The 15,293-nt window shown below is 42.3% G+C and overlaps 1 protein-coding gene across 4 annotated transcripts in view; it reads left to right on the forward strand.

Annotated features, from left to right (window-relative positions):
* Positions 1-15,293, forward strand: part of CHCHD3 (coiled-coil-helix-coiled-coil-helix domain containing 3) — a 254,625-nt gene that overhangs the window by 87,093 nt on the left and 152,239 nt on the right. For all 4 annotated transcript variants that reach the window (XM_045002042.1, XM_045002043.1, XM_045002045.1 and 1 more), the window contains exon 4: positions 4,797-4,941. In XM_045002042.1, the coding sequence (XP_044857977.1) occupies positions 4,797-4,941 (145 nt within the window). The remainder of the gene's footprint in view (positions 1-4,796; positions 4,942-15,293) is intronic.

Genomic DNA, 15,293 nt, shown 5'->3' on the forward strand with positions numbered 1-15,293 from the left:
CAGGTAATCATCAAGTGATCCATCCCCTGTCACTCATTCCCAGCTTCTGGCAAACAGAGGCTAGGGACACCATCTCTGCCCATCCTGGCTAAAAACCATTGATGGACCTATTCTCCATGAATTTATCTAGTCCTTTTTTGTACCCTGTTATGGTCTTGGCCTTCACAACATCTTCTGGCAAGAAGTTCCATAGGTTGATTGTGCGTTGTGTGAAAAAATACTTCCTTCTGTGTGTTTTAAACCTGCTGCCTGTTAATTTCATTTGGTGACCCCTAGATCTTGTGTTATGAGAAGGAGTAAATAACACTTCCTTATTTACTTTCTCCATACCAGTCATGATTTTATAGACCTCTGTCATATCCCACCTTAGTTGTCACATTTCCAAGCTGAAAAGTCCTAATCTTATTCATCTCTCCTCATATGGCAGCCGTTCCATACCCCAATCGTTTTTGTTGCCCTTTTCTGAACCTTTTCCAATTCCAGTATATCTTTTTTGAGATGGGGTGACCATATCTGCATAGTATTCAAGATGTGGGTGTACCCCTGGATTTATATAGAGGCAATATGATATTTTCTGTTTTATTATCTGTCCCTTTCTTAACGATTCCCAATATTCGGTTAGCTTTTTTGACTGCCACTGCCAATTGAATGGATGTTTTCAGAGAACTATCCACAATGACTCCAAGATCTCTTTGTTGAGTGGTAACTGCTAATTTAGACCCCACCATTTTATATGTATAGTTGGGTTTATGTTTTCCAATGTGCATTACTTTGCATTTATCAACATTGAATTTCATCTGCCATTTTGTTGCCCAGTCACCCAGTTTGATGAGATCCTTTTGTAGCTCTTTGTAGTCTGCTTGGGATGTAACTATCTTGAGTAGTTTTGTATCTTATAGTAGGAAGAGAGCCTGAGAAGTCCTGGTATAAGAGGCCTTGGTATGAGGCCTGAGCTAAAGTTTTCAAAAGTGAGGCTGTGAGCAAACCTCAGGCTCTGCCTGCTTGCAAGTTCACAGAATCTGGCAAGAACTGGGCTGATGTTGCAGAAACACATATTTCTAAGAAGTGCTAGGCACAGAGTACTCACACAAACAGATTCCTTACGAGTGGTACTAGAACATCCCGATATCAAGGATGATGCAAAAACATTCCTCAAGGATAACAGGAACACACTGACCCCTCCTAAAAGGTAAGGAACTTTTCCATTCTCAGTGTAGTACCCGCATCTCCGTCGTCCTCAGGGGATCGGCTGTAGCCAAGGTGCCCCGGAACAAGGCTGACAGCACCATCAAGCACCTGGTGAGGAAATAGCTCTACCTTCCCCAGAGGGCCAGCACCGACATCATCTGCATTTCCCACAGGCCAGGCGGTGCCAGCGTACCTCGGATGGGAGACCTGTGCGACGTGTCGGTGATCACCCACACCTTCCGCCTCCTGAAGTGCCCAGACCCAACAGTGCGGAGTATCACAGATGAAACTGTACAGGCCGTGGTCAGGAAATGCATCGCCAGGGCCCCCTCTGAGCAGGATGTCACCACCTACCTCAATGGCTCCCTGGAGGCTGAGTTTGGGAGAGAGTGAGGAGACCTGTCCTCTCTCTGGTCCTGTTCCCGCAACGCCTCGAGACACCTAGAAAGAGGATCAGCTGCTGCTGGAAGTGGTGCGAGGAGCGCCGGGTGCTGGGAATACTGTTGCCATGCATAAAGACCTCGAACCACACCATCGTCACCCCAACTGCCAGAATGATGCAGGAAAGGACTCTCAAAGACACTATGCACTGCCACTACACTGAGAACTTCAAGCGGAAGTCAGACCTGGGCAGGGTGTTCCAGGTGTCCAGCAAGTGGGATGCCAGCAAATACTTCCTCCCTGGGGGCAGCTTCACCAGGTTCGCTGACTGGCAGTTCGTCCACCGTGCCCAATTCAACTGCGTTCCCCTCAATGGAGCTTTCCGCCACGGCAACCGGAACAAGTACTGTAGGAAGTGCGACTACGCCAACGAGACCCTGCCCCACATCCTGTGTGAATGCAAACAGCACTTCGGAGCCTGGCAGCTCCACCACAACGCCATCCACAACTGGCTGGTGAAAGCCATCCCGCCTTCCCTGGGGAAGATCACCATTGACTCTGCCATCCCCAGGACAGACAGCTGACCGACCCGACTGTGTCGTGACCGACACAGAAAAGAAAGTCCTCATGGTAGGCGTCATGGTGCCATTTGAAAACAGGTCACTGGCCTTCCATGAGGCCGAGGATGAAAGGTTTCAAAGTACACCCCGCTGGCTGACACCCTGAGAGCCCAGAGCTACGAGGTCCACGTACACGCCCTGATCATGGGAGCCCTGGGTGTGTGGGACCCCCACAATGAGCCGGTGCTGAGAGTGTGTGGAGTTGGTTGACACTACGCCCGGCTCACGAGACAGTTCATGGTGTCTGACACCATCAGATTGTCCAGAGACATCTACACGGAACACATCATGGGACACCGCCAGTACCAGCTCGAGTAACCAAGACCGCTGACCAGGGAAATAACCCACTTCCTTCCCTGACGAACGAAGGAACACATCCCACCCATGTACTCATTCACTATGTTGATACTGACTTGGACTCTTAATACATTCCATGGGTGGCGTACCCAAGCCCACTTATCCATTGATGCTTTAAAAACTCCCGCACCCCAATCTGGAGCTATGCTGGTTGTGTGATATGTATGTATCTTGTGAACTTTGTAACCGATACCTGTAATCCCTCATAACTTGAGCCTGGCCCCAGATGTACAGTACCTTCCCTCTTAACTTGTATATGTTTAATTTTAAACATTAACTTTCATAAAAATTTTATTCCTAGCAGGGAAGTTGAATGTAACAGCAATTAAGTTAAGCCATCAAACAACTTATCTGGGAGATAGGAACTTATTATTTAAAAGGTTTAGGGTAACTGACTTTCTGCTCTTTGGAAAAGAGATTAAGAGGAGACAACATCAAGAAGCATAATTCTGCCTAATGCCAAATACAAAAATTAAGAGACATGAATATGAGTTAAAAATCCCAAGCTTTTTTAAAAAAAAAAAAAAAAGTCAAGCAAATGGCAGCTTCTTTAAATACAATAATTAATATGTGAAATATACTATCAGTAGTGTAATGTATAAAAAGAGGAGTCAAGTCTAACTGCAGAGCGTAGAATACAAAACAGGTGATTGGGGTGTGTGGGGGGCGTTAATCTTTAATCTCTGAAAAGTCTAAATGCTGCTTTTACTTTCTTCAGAAAAAAGGAACTATTGAAACTTCTATTTTGACATGTCTTCTCTTTGTGTGAAACAATAGTTCTGTAATCTAAAGGAAAACTGCTGTGTGTTTTGACTGCATCATTGATTGTGCGATAGATTAAATGCATTGATGCTGTTGGAATAATTTGGCGGACCTTGGGAAATCACTTAATGGAATTTGGTCCATGTCTGCATAATCTTTTTGCTGGAGTAATTGAAGATGCTGCTTAATAAACTTTATAAAAACTCCCAGTTGGTTGATGTGTTTCAGAGGGTTGTGTCTGAGCACAAAAATGACACGCATTCCAACTGTCTTCTTCCCCACCATCCCCCACCCCTCTTAAACATTTTCCTTGGGGAAGACTTTAATGTACTGTAATGCTGGTGCCTTTCAGAAAGTGACCCTGTGCGGTTTGATTTGTTCTCTGCAGCTCCCTTGGTAACACATACATTCAGTGGAAATTCTGAAGCCTCATCTCCTTCACTGTTTTTCAAATGCCTATTTAAAAAACAGTATTTGATATTCCATTACTGGTGATGAACTTGTAGATATTGACTTTTGTGTTTGGTATGAGAATATATATATATATAAAAAGCAGGTGTTTTTATTGGCTAATCTATTTTAAAATGTGTTTGCATGTACATGTAACGTATACATGCATTTTTATAAAAATATTGTTGTAAAGATTTCCATTAATTTTATGGCTTGTGACATTACCTTCTATTCATGTTGAGAATTCCCTGGGACTAATATAATGCATGATTAAGTTCCGAAAACACAAGTTCAGGAAATAATAATACTTTGCACTTAAATAGCGCCTTTCATCCGATGCTCTTAAGTCACTTTCCAGACGTTAAGTATGTCAACATAGCTGTTACTCCCTTTTTGCAGATGAGTAAACTGATGCACTGAGTAGATGTGACCTGCCCAAAAGTAACAAAGTGTATCAGTGACTGAGAAAGGAATAGAGCTGAGGATTCTTGAACAAGAATTCCTTTTAAAAAATCTGTATACTGTATATTGTTTAAGCATGAGATTTTAATTAGTTTTATTCCTTATTTTGCTTAATTTCAGAGGTAATGCTGTTAAGATTTGGGTACAGTGTTGGGATGCTGAATTTATATATCCATATATTGAGAGATATTGATACTGATAGGTGTTGGGGGTTGTTGATATTGCTAGGTGTGTGTGTAATGTATTTTTATATATGTATATAAAATTTGTGTGTGTATATATATTTATATGTGTATGTATATATATTTCGTGTGTGTGTGTGTGTGTGTGTGTGCGCGCGCGCGCGCATATCCAATATATATGCCAGAAGGTTTATATTTTGGATTAAATCTCAAAATTGCAATATATAAATCTCTGGTATTGATATTGAATATGCAGTGAGCTCTAAAAGCCAGTAAGAGTTTAACATTGTCATAACTACTGTACTCTTTTGATGATGATAATAATGTGTTTGTCCATTCAAGCTATTTGACAATATATTTCCATTCTAAATTCTTTCACCATTTTTTCATGTAGATTGAAACAAGATCAAAAGTACATACGTGATGAAATTGGCAAAGTTCTGGAGCGGGAGCGGACTGCTTCAAATGAGCATTTGACTAGAGCCGTTCTTAGAGAGAGAGCTGCGACAGAAGAGGAACGCCTGAAGACACAGCATTTTGTAAGTGCAATAAGTTTTTTATGTAAATTTGAAGGTTTAAAAACAAATGTCAGTGTCCTAAAATTTTTATGCTTTTGACAAACTCTTTTGTAAAATGTAGGAAGTAGAATGTTTCTATCCTCCAGTAGTGTTTTTCCTCTTTAGCAAATACGGTTATTATCAGAAAATTTCTTCTTTTTGCCCTGTTAATATCACAGTCCTTAAAAGAGCAGCTGCTTTAAAACCATCATGTCTTTTTTTAATGTCACAAGGATGTCACTTTTTGGGAGAAAACTTTTATGTGGGGAGAGCATTCAAATAACTAAGATGCTAGCCTGATTCATTTTCAGTATTTAAGTGTTCGGAGATCTGGTTAGATTATGTGATACTAAATTACTGAATACTTTGTCACAACATTTATATGTAAACGTGTATTAATAAGGGTACATTAACAGTGTTGTTTGGAAAATTCTTAAAATTGGTCAATTTTTAACCAAGACATAGATGCCGACTCCGTGGGTGCTCCGGGGCTGGATCACCCATTGGCAGCCCCCCTCATCAGCTCCTCCCCCTCTCCCAGGGCCTCCTGCCTGCTGGTGGCCCCACCAATGAGCTCCTCCCTCCCCTCCCAGTGCCATGATGAGCTGCTTTGTGGCGTGGAGGAGCAAGGGCGGGGCACACTGGGGGAAGCGCCTCTGGCAGAGCGGGGGTCAAGCAACCCAGGAAACTTGGAAGGATGGCACCTCTGTCCTAAGATATAATTTTTTCTTTTTTTCCCCCTCCAACTTATTTATACTGGAGACCAAAATAGCATGTTTATATACGTGTGTGTGATATTTTTATGGTTATGCCCCAAACTTCAATACCAGTCTATTGAAAAAGTCTGTATTGAAGAACTGTATTTCATCAGAACTGATATATAAAACCTCTCTGATGACATCCAAGTTGTGAAATATAGCAGGCTGTTTTTCTCTGAAAATTGACACCTTAGATTGCTGTCCATTTCAAATGTATGGTGGATTTGTAGCTTCCCACATCAATCACTACAGTTGCCTTTATAGTTCTCAGGAAGAAGTCCTCATGCCAATTCTTTGAGGCTTGAAAGCACCATTTTACAAAAAAAAAAAAAAAATTGAGTATAAGCAATGAACAAATGAGTGTTTGCCATCTGGAAAAATCTAAGGCTCTATCTTGCAAACGGTTATGCATTTGGTTAACTTCACTCATATGAGCATTCCCATTGAAATCAATGGGACTGCTCATGTGAGTAGAAATAGGTACATGCATAATCTTCAAAAATAACCCTGGAGACTTTCCCTTTCTAAGAACTATAAAAAGATGGTCAGCACATAATTGAGAACCTTTAAAGTGCAGCTAAATACACACATTCATGTTCAACCTATGTAACACGCTTTGCCAGTTGGAGTAGATTGTCTGTGCAACCTTGCATAAACCAAGAGATTTTTGTTATCCTAGCTGAACAAAGCTTTGGAGGGTGTTTTGCATGGGCTTAACAGTCTTTTTGTTTTTCTTAACTTATTTGATTCTGTAATTCATTTATTCATCCTGGTCAGAGAGAGACATCACCCTTCCGACCTGCAAAAAGCAAAACCAAACCTGATACCTGCATGTGGAAAAAGGCCTATTTTCTCTGAAAATTCTGAACACTGAGGCTTTTTCTTATTACAAATTTAAAAAACAGGTTTTTTGCAGAAAAGTCACTTTTCATTCTTAGGTTTCACTTAGCCTAGAATGCATCAGCCACATCTGCCTGGTGAAACAATCAAGAACTCATTGTTGATTAATTTTGTATTTACTGGCTGGAGGGCGAGGATTTGTTTCAAGCTGAGATGTAGCTGCAAGGGAAGATGCATGCATCATTTGTTAGGGAGGGAGGGAATGGAATAATGTAATGTTTAAAAATCCTATGCAATCTTTTTTCATGTGGACCTTCATTCAGAGAATCTCACTGCCTTATGGTGGTGAGGGCACCATTGCCTGGAATTTGGGATGGTCCTATGGCGTGTACAATACATGCCTTGCATGTAGAGGCAGCCTATCCAATTGGCTGTGGCACAGATTTTGTGCTTGGGAACGGAAGTCAGCTCTCTGAATTCTCTGCCAGAGGCTTGCTATGTGATTTGGGCAAGTCAGGTAACTTCTCTTCACCTTAACTTTTCAGTCTGTAAATTTTTGAAGCATGTTGAATGACCTTTGCGTGAAAAGTGCTATGTTAGTGCTAAATTGTTGTTGTTACTGTTGTAATTCATTCGTTTACCTAAATACTGTCAGGTGTCAACTTGGCCATTTTTCAAACTTTATTTAGAAACAAAGCAGCTATTGATCTGTTTTAGTTCCCTGATAATCTAATGAATCTATATAATATAACATAACAGTTAATCTAAATAAATGTAAACTGTCTAAACGTGTGGCTATGGGCAACCTGCTGCGTTCTCAGGTACCAAGTAATACTCATTGTCCTTTAAATTTTTTGAAGGCCATTACTCTCTTTGTTTGCTGCTGGTCAGTTTACTCTCTTGGCTCCGTCTCTCACACCTCATATTTAAATGTTGGTATTATCATTCATCCAAATTAAATTAGAATCTCTTTGCAGCAGACACATAAATATGGCCTCTGCCTTAAAGTCACATGAACACCTCTGAAACTATGCAAGTAGTTTAACTCTAACCTTTTTCATCTTTTCTTTAACTTGATCTGGAGTGTAAGAGCCATGGGACAAGTCTTTTCATGTTGTTGTTTGTAAATCATTGCACATGCCTATGGTGCTATAAAAAATGAATGTCCATTACTTATCCTTAATTGTTTTAATAGTGTAAAGAAAACATAAATGTTATACTTATGATAGAGGAAATCAAGTTCTTTCCCCAGCATTTTCAACCATTTTGGTTGAGACCCCTTCTCATAAGATGACTAACATCTTTTCCTCACAGATTGAGGGAATAACTAGGGGGTTCATCTGTACCCCAAATATAGTTTCAAAAGTTCATTGTCTTACTCCTAACAGGATAATTCCTGCAGTTTTTGTTGTTCCCTCCAGCTCCCGCCCAATCTATTAGCATTTTACTCAGATTGTAAATGGGTGTTCGTTGTGACCGATACAGTACTTGATTTGCATATGACCAAGCAGAGTGAGATAAGCACTTGTCCCCCCTACCCAGCCAGGAGTATGTGGATTACCTTTTGGTGACCTGTCATAACTCACAGAGCAAGAGACAATAATTTTGTGTGTGTGTGTCTATATAACTCTTCCCATATTTTCTAAACAAACATCTCACAATGATTATGATGATCAGTGTGACATAGGCTTTCATTAGGGACCTTATGCAACATTGTTTTGGTGAATCCAAGGAATCCTTGTATCTCTATATACTCCTTGCCATCTGGTGGTTGGCATTGAAAAGGTCCTTGTATCGCAATATTAAATAATTTATTCATTGTTAAATGATAATACTTCTGCTGTTTATACTTCCACAGAAAAGGGATTTCTGAGTGCTGTCTCTGTAATTTTTGGTCAGTTAACTTCTCTCCTCAGCTGTTTTAATATTCTATATTGTGGTAGCACCCAAAGCCCCCCTCTTCCCCGGTGATAGGGATCAGTTGTACTAGGTACTATACAATCACATAGGAAAACATGTCTGTACAAAGTGCAAGCTGGTCTCCGTATTGGAAGAGAAGGTTCAAGGACTGGAGAAACAAGTATCAACCCTGCGTTGCATAAGCGAAAATGAAGATTTCCTGGATAGACGAAAGGATATGCTTCTGCGGGCACAACATTCCGAAGAATCAGAGCAGGCTGCACAGCGGGCACAGAAGGACGGTGAAGAAAATTGGCAGCGTGTGACCTCCAGAAGAAGAAAGGGGAGTGTCCATGTACCAGCAATGCAGATACAGGTGAGCAACCATTTTCATGTTCTTTCCACAAGTACTAATGCGAAGAGTGGATTAGATGATACATCTGAGGGAAGGGAACAGAAGGAGACTCCGATTGGAAGGGATGAGATGCACTGTCCTAGAGATGGGTGTTCCACGACCACCATTCCCAAGAGAAGGACTCCCTCGTAAGGGGGACCGAGTCATCTATCTGCCATCGCGACTGGGAAAGCCGAGAAGTGTGCTGCTTGCCAGGAGCTAGGATTCACCATGTGACAGAGAGACTGCCGAGACTCATCAAGCCCTCGGATCGCTACCCCTTCCTGCTTCTCCACGTGGGCACCAATGATACTACCAAGAATGACCTTGAGCGGATCACTGCAGACTACGTGGCTCTGGGAAGAAGGATAAAGGAGTCTGAGATGCAAATAGTGTTCTCATCCATCCTCCCTGTGGAAGGAAAAGGCCCAGGTAGAGACCGAATCGTGAAAGTCAAAGAACGGCTGCACATGTGGTGTCAGAGAGGCTTTGGATTCTTTGACCATCAGATGGTGTTCCAAGAAGAAGGATTGCTAGGCAGAGACAGGCTCCATCTAACAAAGAGGGGGAAGAGCATCTTCGCAAGCAGGCTGGCTAACCTAGTGAGGAGGGCTTTAAACTAGGTTCACTAGTGGAAGGAGACCAAAGCCGTGAAGTAAGTGGGGAAGTAGGATACCAGGAGGAAGCACAAGCAGGAGAGTGCAAGAGGGGAGGATTCCTGCCTCATAGTGAGAAAGCAGGACAATCAGTGAGTTATCTTAAGTGCCTATACACAAATGGAAGAAGCCTGGGAAACAAGCAGGGAGAACTGGAAGTCCTGACACAGTCAAGGAATTAGGATGTGATTGGAATAACAGAGACCTGGAGGGATAAATCACTGTCTGGGGGAGGGATAGCTCGGTGGTTTGAGCATTGGCCTGCTAAACTCAGGGTTGTGAGTTCAATCCTTGAGGGGGCCATTTAGGGATCTGGGGCAAAAATCTGTCTGGGGATTGGTCCTGCTTTGAGCAGGGGGTTGGACTAGATGACTTCCTGAGGTCCCTTCCAACCCTGATATTCTATTTGGCATTGGTGAGGCCTCATCTTGAGTACTGTGTCCAGTTTTGGGCTCCACACTACAAGAAGGATGTGGAAAAATTGGAAAGAGTCCAGCGGAGGGCAACAAAAATGATTAGGAGGCTGGAGCACATGACTTATGAGGAGAGGCTGAGGGAACTGGGATTATTTAGTTTGCAGAAGAGAAGAATGAGAGGGGATTTGATAGCTGCTTTCACAAAGCTGGTTCCAAAGAGGATGGATCTGGACTGTTCTCAGTGGTACCAGATGACAGAACAAGGAGCAATGGTCTCAAGTTGCAGTGGGGGAGATTTAGGTTGGATATTAGGAAAAACTTTTTCACTGGGATGAAATGGGTTACCTAGGGAGGTGGTGGAATCTCCTTCCTTAGAGGTTTTTAAGGTCAGGTTTGACGAAGCCCTTGCTGGGATGATTTAGTTGGGGATTGGTCCTGCTTTGCGCAGGGGGTTGGACTAGATGACCTCCCGAGGTCTCTTCCAACCCCGATATTCTGTGATTCTGTGATCACTGAAATCCGGAGTCTTTAGAAGGCCCTGGTGCTTCTTTGGTTCTGATGTGTTACTACTGAAGTAGTTCTTCCTTAGTACCTTCCCAGTCCATATGACTAGGGTCCTACCAAATTAATGGCTGTGAAATACACATCATGGACTGTGAAATCAGATCTCCCCTGTGAAATCTAGCTATTGGAGGGGCAGAGCAGGGGGCACCCAGCTTGGAGCTCCTACCGTTCACTGGGCTCCAGCTGCTAGTCCACTGGGCTGGGAAGGAATGGCACTTCCTCTTCCCTTCCACAGCTGCTCTCGCGGGGAGCACAGACCCACCTCCGGGTACCTCCCCCAGCTGCAGGAAGCTCCCTGGCTAGTGCCAGCTCTGAAGGCTCCCAGCAGCACGGGGGAAATCAGATCCACATTCACCTCCTGAAATCTTTCCCTGGCTCAGGGAAGCTCCGTGGCTGTTGCCTTCGGAGCACTGAAGGCAGTACAGAAGTGAAGCTGGCAATCCTGGGACAACCCCTTTTTGGGTCAGGACCCCCGTGGTTACAACGATGTGAAATTTTAAATGTAAGCATCTGAAAACATGAAATTGACCAATTTTAAAACCCTCTGACTGTGAAATTGGTCAAAATGGACTGTGAATTTGGTAGGGCCCTACATATGATTGGGAGAGGCTTTAAATATGTAACCCCTGCTTGCCGGGAGTGGTGCTCTGTTCCCCTCACATGGTGGCTAAGCCAGCTAGAGATTGATGAGCCTAGTACAACCTTGGCTAAGAGATGTGTCTTTTATCTTGTACGGAAGAAGCTCATGTGTTTAGCTTCAGAGGTCCCAAGTTTGATCTCCGCTGCTGACACCCCTGTGTGGGTCGGCATTACAGATGCATGAGGCAAAGATAACTCTTCTGTGTAGAAGGCTGGATCTTCTGTGTCCAATGGGGAAGGTCCTGGCTGGGTTGCTCCATGCTGCTCCTCACTAACTGCCTGGCAGCTGCTGCTACTGCTTCAGTGAAAGTTTCTCTTGCCCTTCCTCCAATCCATGCGGTGACCGGGTGGGCCATCTGTAAAACAAGGACGGTACTTACCTATCTCACAGGATTTGATTAATCTTGTTCACGTTTGAAAAGTGCTGTGCAAGTGCTAAATCTAGTTGCTGTAGATCCCTTTGGCAATCTCTTCCAAACTCCAGTGGTCTGCATTAAAAGCCATTCATGCCTAGTCTAAACCTCTCTTTCCTTAGTGCACTATTGCAAATGTTCAAAAGTCATGAATCAGGTTCACCAAAAATCATGAGATTATGTAAAAATAATAGTTTTGGTTTTCTTTTTAATAACCTTCTGCTTTTTTAACCTTTAGGGTGCATTAGGGTCACATTTTGAAGTTTTCTCCACAGCCCCCAGGGCTAGAAACCTACTTTTTCTTTAAGAATGAAGGCTGAAATCATCACATATCCTCTTGACTTCAGGAGCTTGCACTTAAAGTCAAACAATAATTATCATGAGTCTCATGACAAAATTGTGAAAGTTGGCAACACTGCTTAGTGTGCAGCTGTGACCCTTAGTAATACCCACATCTAGGATCTGTGTGACCCTTAGTCATACCCACATCTGTACCAATTCAGCTGTGCCTGCTGTAAGGTCTCCTTTGTAGCCACTCTATGCTGATGGTAGAGAGCTCTCCCATTGGCATAATTAAACCACCTCCAATGAGAAGCGGTAACTATGTTGTCAGGAGACAGTCTCCCGCTGACATAGCGCTGTCCGCACAGACACTTATGTCAGTATAATTTATGTCGCCCAGGGGTGTGTGTTTTCACACCCCTGACTGACAAAAGTTTTACTGCCGAAAGTGCTAATGTAGCCTCACTGTGTGACAATTGTGTTGGGATTGTTTTCACCAATGTGTAAAATAAATTGCCTGTATCAGAATCATACTAAGGAAGGGCCTGCATTAGTCTGAAGGGTCCACTTACTGTGGTGATAGGTTTGTAAGGATATATAATTAATTCTGTATTATTTGTTTTATGGTCTTTCTCTCTGGAGATCTAAATACTGAACAAAATGAAGGATAAAACGTCCAAAAATAGTTTTCTGTCATACCCTCCTGTTTGTCATTCCCTCGTCCGTTCCCCATGGGTGGTGTTCCCGAGGAAAGACTTAATTATCTATCTTTGATTTTAATCTCAACAAACTTAATTTTGGCATTGGTGTTGTTTTTCCTGGCAAGTGCTTCTGTAGCTGAGGTCCCAGTGTAGTGGTTTGGGATGCTCTGAGAATTTTAAATTAGCGTTCTTAGTGGCAGACGTCTCATCCTATGAAAACTTTTATTTTTGGAAGCCTGTGTTTTAAAAACTTTTTCTTCATCTCAAAATTGTGTGCAGACCAAATGGGCTTCCTCTTGTTGTGGCATTTTACATGTGGTAACTTTGCCATAAATAGCTTATTGACATTCCATCACTCGAATCATGAGTGTCAGGGTGAGATAGGGAGAGCATGGAGGAAAAAATCTATAGATAACCAAAGTGCATATTTCCATTTCCTTATAATGACCTGGCATTTACCGTAACATATTTGCTTCACTACCTGGACTGAAATGAGCTGTCATTAAGACCTTACATGTTGGAAAACAGTTTTACTCTGCTGCCAGTGACATTATAGTCTCATTTCATGTTGAAGAGTAGAGAAATATTGTTCTGTCCATTTGCTTTAACCATAACATTAAAAGTTGATTATCATTATCATTATGGATCTCCATCCACACTTTTACATATTTTAAAAGTTGCCATTATGTATTATCCCAATATTAAAATGGGAACAAGTGTTACTTAAATAAATCTTTGTTTAAATTTTATAAATGTTTTTATTCTAAAAAGTCTAATTTTTTTCCTCTTTATTTTAAAAAAATCTGACAGAAAACATCCTTCTATTAAAAATAATATTTTTTGCCATTTAAGTGAGTGCACTAATCAGTTAATTGGATATTTTTGCCCAGCAAAATCACATGTGAGATATATAATGCTTCCCTTTTTATTCTAAACAGTGAAATCAATAGACCAAATACTTCACTTGATTTACCATCACTGAGATTGGTGGAGTTACATTAGGAATGAATTTGACCCATTTGTCACAAATGAATATGTTTTATTCAAAGAGAATGTCTTCCTCTCGTGTGGCTTGACTATTCAGATGTTCTCCCCTTCATCCTTGGGTGATTGCTCCAAGTCACTTTATATACTTTCTATGCAATGACCTTTTGCTTTAGTGTCCTATTTTACCTGGCCTCAATTTGTTAGCTTTACTAAGAGGAGGTTCCCTGTTTTCCATTAAGTTATTTTCTGACTGTTCTTGCTCTTTCCTAACAGTCCTATACTAACCATATTTGAGTGATGATGTCACTAGAAAATACCTGAGGGCAGATATACCCCGTGAGGTAAGGAGGTGTCCTCGAGAGAACCGAAGTCTATTTACAAATGAGTATTTATTACATACCTCATTTATCCCATTCATCATTTTAATAGAAAAATGTGTCTTTTTAGATGATTCTGAAATAATTTGAAGTCAGCTATGTAGCCCAAAGCAGAATGTGATTACTTATTGTAGACAGGGCAAAGCTATTTTTTTTTTTAAATATGATCAGTGACAATAATTTATGATTACTTACAACATAGTAGAAGTAAAGGTTCTTAGCTGTGTTCAGAGTGGAAAATTAGATAGTTTGGAAACAATACGGGGCAATATTAGTTACAGTGATTTTGTGTGGTCACCCAGCACCTTTGTGATAGCTGTCCTGTTTAGGGTCTCTGTCCAGTGGCTTGGTGGGGAACATTTTTTTTTCATGGTTGTGAATTTAGCAGGGCCCTAGTCATTGCCTTCCACTCTTTACAGAATTCCTCCTACTTCCTCCCCACTTACCCAGACTTGTGTCTTCATATGTTCCCCTGCACTCCATTTGTCTGTTTCATAGAATTATAGAAGATTAGGGTTGGAAGGGACCTCAGGAGGTCATCTAGTCCAATCCCCTGCCCAAAGCAGGACCAATCCCCAACTAAATCATCCCAGCCAGGGCTTTGTCAAGCCGGGCCTTAAAAACCTCTAAGGAAGGAGATTCCACCACCTCCCCTAGGTAACCCATTCCAGTGCCTCACCACCCTCCTAGTGAAATTGTGTTTCCTAATATCCAACCTAAACCTCCCCCACTGCAACTTGAGACCATTGCTCCTTGTTCTGTCATCTACCATCACTGAGAACAGCCTAGATTCATCCTCTTTGGAACCCCACTTCAAGTAGTTGAAAGCTGCTATTAAATCCCCCCTCATTCTTCTCTTCTGCAGACTAAACAATCCCAGTTCCCTCAGCCTCTCCTCGTAAATCACGTGCCCCAGCCCCCTAATCATTTTTGTTGCCCTCCACTGGACTCTCTCCAGTTTGTCCATATCCTTTCTAAAGTGGGGGGCCCAAAACTGGGTGCAGTACTCCAGATGTGGCCTCATCAATGCTGAATAGAGGGGAATGATCACTTCCCTCAATCTACTCACAATGCTCCTACTAATGCAGCCCAGTATGCTGTTAGCCTTCTTGGCAACAAGGGCACACTGCTGATTCATATCCAGCTTCTCTTCCACTGTAATCCCTGGTCCTTTTCTGCAGAACTGCTGCTTAGCCAGTTGGTCTCCAGCCTGTAGTGGTGCATGGGATTCTTCCTTCCTAAGTGCAGGACTCTGCACTTGACCTTGTTGAACCTCATCAGATTTCTTTTGTCCCAATTCTCCAATTTGTCTAGGTCACTCTGGACCCTATCCCTACCCTCCGTCGTATCTACCTCTCCCCCCAGCTTAGTGTCATCTTGCTGAGGGTGCAATCTATCCCATTATCCA

The sequence above is a fragment of the Mauremys mutica genome, chromosome 1, assembly GCF_020497125.1.
Source record: "Mauremys mutica isolate MM-2020 ecotype Southern chromosome 1, ASM2049712v1, whole genome shotgun sequence".
Lineage (NCBI taxonomy): Eukaryota > Metazoa > Chordata > Testudines > Geoemydidae > Mauremys > Mauremys mutica.